At 20.0% G+C, this 4,197-nt stretch overlaps 1 protein-coding gene across 1 annotated transcript; it reads left to right on the forward strand.

Moving 5' to 3' along the window:
* Positions 1-2,652: 2,652 nt before the first annotated feature.
* PGO_000355 (variable surface protein) lies at positions 2,653-3,746 on the forward strand (the record flags this gene model as incomplete). Its single annotated transcript, XM_028690757.1, has 3 exons — positions 2,653-2,712; positions 2,800-3,468; positions 3,591-3,746. The coding sequence occupies 3 exons, from the start codon at positions 2,653-2,655 to the stop codon at positions 3,744-3,746; spliced, it is 885 nt and encodes a 294-aa protein (XP_028546558.1).
* Between the last annotated feature and the right edge of the window lie 451 nt (positions 3,747-4,197).

Consider the following 4,197-nt stretch of genomic DNA (forward strand, 5'->3'; position numbering starts at 1 on the left):
ATATAGAAGAAAAAAAGAGAAATTATATGCAGAACACGTTCAAAAACAATCCCAAAAGAAAAAGTACTCGGATGGCAGTACCTTAACGATGGTAAAAACACTAATGAAAATAAAAATGTATATCATTATAAATCGGAAAGGGAAAGGATTTTTATATGCAGAATATGTTATTTTTTAAGTTTATCTATTTGTTATGGTATTTCTTTAATTGCATTTAAGCAGAATGGTGAGGAAAAGATATGTGATGATATTCTATATTAAGCACTTGAGGATAGTTATACTTTTAGAGAGGATAATAAGAAAGAGGTCATAGATGATTATTTTGACGAGAATTCTGATTCTGAATAGGAGAATATATATTTGTGCCTATACAAATAAAAATATATTTTAGAAATCATATTAAATAAGATGATTATAATAATCTATTTTCATAAAGTCTAATAAGTTAAGATATGCACAAATGATGTAAATTTTCTAAATAAGGACAGCAAAAAAAATATCAGTTTCATATCACGCAAAAATAATTGTAATATGTAAGTGTGTATTATATATGTAATATTTACTGTGTAATTTTATCATAATATCATGGTTATTCAGTGTACAAATATGTAAGTAATATATCATGAACATTTTTTAAAAAGACAATTGCCAAAAATAAAAGTTATTAAGAAAGTTTAAAAATAATTCGAATATCATTTTAGAAACAACAACATACCATTAACCAAAACGTCAAATTAAATAATTAAATCCTGAACTATAAATCACAAATCTGCATCTATGAATGATTTATTTTCTCTGTGCAACAATTTTTTTGTGCATACGGTAAGTTTATGTAGAAGATAATAATATTATTGAACTTTATATTGTATATTTATGCATTACTTCAAGGAATAGTTTGCGTAAATGAAGTATCACATACCACGTGCAAATAAATTATATTTTGAGAGTCATACTTTTATATTAATTATTATAAATAATGTATAATTAATTTATTTGATCAATACGTTAGTGCAGTGGTCAATTTATATAATTCACAGTTATAAAACAATTCTTGTCAACATTTAACAATGATAATTTTTGAAATCATATTAGAAAACCACATATTATATTTTATATTTGTGAAATATACTAAATGAGAAGCAGAGTTAACATAAATAAAAAAATAAAAATATATTTTTTTGTCAATTAACTGTAATAAGAAGCATCTACAATTAAGCTAATAAAATTTTTTGTATCATATTTTTGGTTCATGTACTTTCAAAATTGTAAATTATATAATGCAATTCACATTTGTATTCTAAAAATAAAAGAATAATATTTAATTTATTCCGTGGTTATTTAAAAAAAAAATAATATAATACTTTTTATAAAATATTATGCTTAATATTGCAAAAACTGCCCATGCAATATATTTTTATAAGATATACCCAATTTAAAATGATTATATTAGGATAGATAAAAAATAAGAATTTAATATATTATTCTTTATATTACGAATATAAAGAGGATCACAATTATAATATATGCATTTTTTTTTATCTTTATAATGCAATATTTATTATAAGCATTATTTTGCATCATATTATAAATATTTCATTTATAATATTGATGATATATCACTTTAATTGACATGAAGATTAATATAAAAAAATATATAAACGGCAAAATATTCTTGAATTAGACGCAATTAAAACAATAAATATATACAATAAACTTTATAATTCATATATTATGTTACGTGAAATAACTGTATTTATTAACATTTATATAATTTATAATAAAATATTAAAATAAGGAATTATTAATATTGAAAAAATATAAAATATTATACACCATAATACAAATTGTATTACATTCATATATATGTGAAATTTGTATTATCCCATTTCTACAGAAATATGAATTTATTATAATATAAATATTTTAAAAATTTAAATGTTGTTTAAATATAAATATATTTATATACAATTCTTATACAATAATTTACATGGTTCTTATAATTTATATAAAAATTACAAAATATGAAGACCTTGATATATATTCCTTATCATATTTATTTAAAAATGATGTTAACACCTGTATTAATATTTTATATGATTCTATGTATTTTTTTATAATTCAGAAGGATATATTATGCACTTAAAACTCATTACTATCCATTCTGTTATTTTAATTTATATATTTAAAATTATATATAATATTGTAAAAGTAATTGTATATATAAAATATATTTCAATTATTTGTGTATTAATAAAAAAAATACTTTCTAATATTATACATGAATTTCTATTATTAAAATAATTAGTTAATTAGTACAAGGTAGAAAAGTAGGATAGCTTTATATCTTGTATTAAAGTGTCATATTATTTTTATTAATCTAAAATCATTTTATATATGTTTTGCATATATTCGCTTAATAAAAACGGAAATACATTATCTAACACATTCTAATAATAATAAAATTTAAGCCTTATTATAATTAATCTCAAAATGTATATATGGCACATTGACATTAAGTATATAATTATAATAAAGCAATTCTTATTTATTTTCCATGATTCTTATGCTTATTTTTAAGAATATATTTATTGTTGTTTATAGATTTTATTATTTTGTTTAATTAGCCTGAAACCGAATACAAAATTTTCGGTAATGGAGAAGTCTATTGTATGTTTTAATTATTATAAAATAACTTACAGCCTTATTATGTTTGTAAATTCAAATGGTCAAATATATAATAAAATATAATTCAATACAATATATATACTGATTATCCATAATTATTTTTATTCTTCTCAGTATGCCATTTTAGAAAATTTTCCCAAATGCCTAGACATTATAGAAAAGAAACCTAAGAACGTAAGCACAGAAGATAAGAACCAATATAGCCCATGGGAAATAGAGTGTACGAACGAGGTTAATATAACTAAGTTAAGAAATGTTCATGTTGATAATAGAACTCCACAAGGTATATGCATACAAGTTATGGAATATTTAGGTGAAATTAATAATGATGAGGAACAAGCCTTAAAAGATGCGGGATGTGAATTTTTTTATTATTGGATATATTATGTTCTTTTTAATAATAATGAAAAAAAAATTAATGATATACAAAGCCAATATGAAGAACTTATCAATATATATAACAATGCCTATTTTAAAAAAAATATAAAAAGTCGATGTATTGGCTCTAAGAGACCTATTGAACATGATGATTTTAAAAAAATCTTAGAATTATCTAGTATATATAACTCAATATATAAAAACACTAAGCGAGATAAAAATGATGATATTTTTAAAGAAGTAATTAAAATAGTAAAGTTATATAATTCTAAATTAGAAAATAATCCAAGTAAAATTATAGAAATTGTAAAAGAGCCTTCTTGTAAAAATAGTAGCGGAGTTACAATAATAATTACCTTTGTTGTAACAATCATTGTTTTCCTTTCTTTATTTATTTTGTATAAGGTTGATTATTCTATTATTTATAAATATTTAGACTATTAAGTAATTTTTCTGATAATTTAAATAAATATTTCTTAAAAAAATACATATATATAATAAAAATATTTCTTCTTTTTATGAATTAGTTTACGATATTTGGTTCATTATGGCGCAACATAATAAACAGAAAAATAAGCAAATCTTATAGTATTAATGAAGAAAGGAATGTTTTTCAAGGATCTGAAATATACAGCGTTCTACCTAGTAGGAATGAGCATAATTTATTATACTTTTCTCCATAACTATACCTTTAAAAATATAATATTATGAATATATTTTCTTAAGGCACATATAAAAAGAAGCAAGAAACATGGAAGATTTTTCTCCTAATAGTTTTATAAAAAAATCATATATTTCATGTAATAAAATAATAATTTATATATGTTTTTCAATTAAATATGCAAACACTATAAAAAATTATTCGACAGCCTTAAAAAAAGTGAATAACATAAAACAATTGAATATAGTGATTTTATTGTTGTAATATAGAGTATGCTCTATAGATAATTTGTTTCTATGTTACAATATGGTCTATTATATATTAAATGTAATATAATATATATAGTAATGTAGGAATGTATATATATATATTAAATACTTATTAATATTGTATGTAAATATATAAAATTTATGAGTGTGCATTATGATATATTATTGTATAATATTAATGAAAATTACATTTATAATTAATAT

This window comes from Plasmodium gonderi (genome assembly GCF_002157705.1).
Source record: "Plasmodium gonderi DNA, contig: Pgo-contig_33, whole genome shotgun sequence".
In the NCBI taxonomy this organism is placed as follows: Eukaryota; Apicomplexa; class Aconoidasida; order Haemosporida; family Plasmodiidae; genus Plasmodium; species Plasmodium gonderi.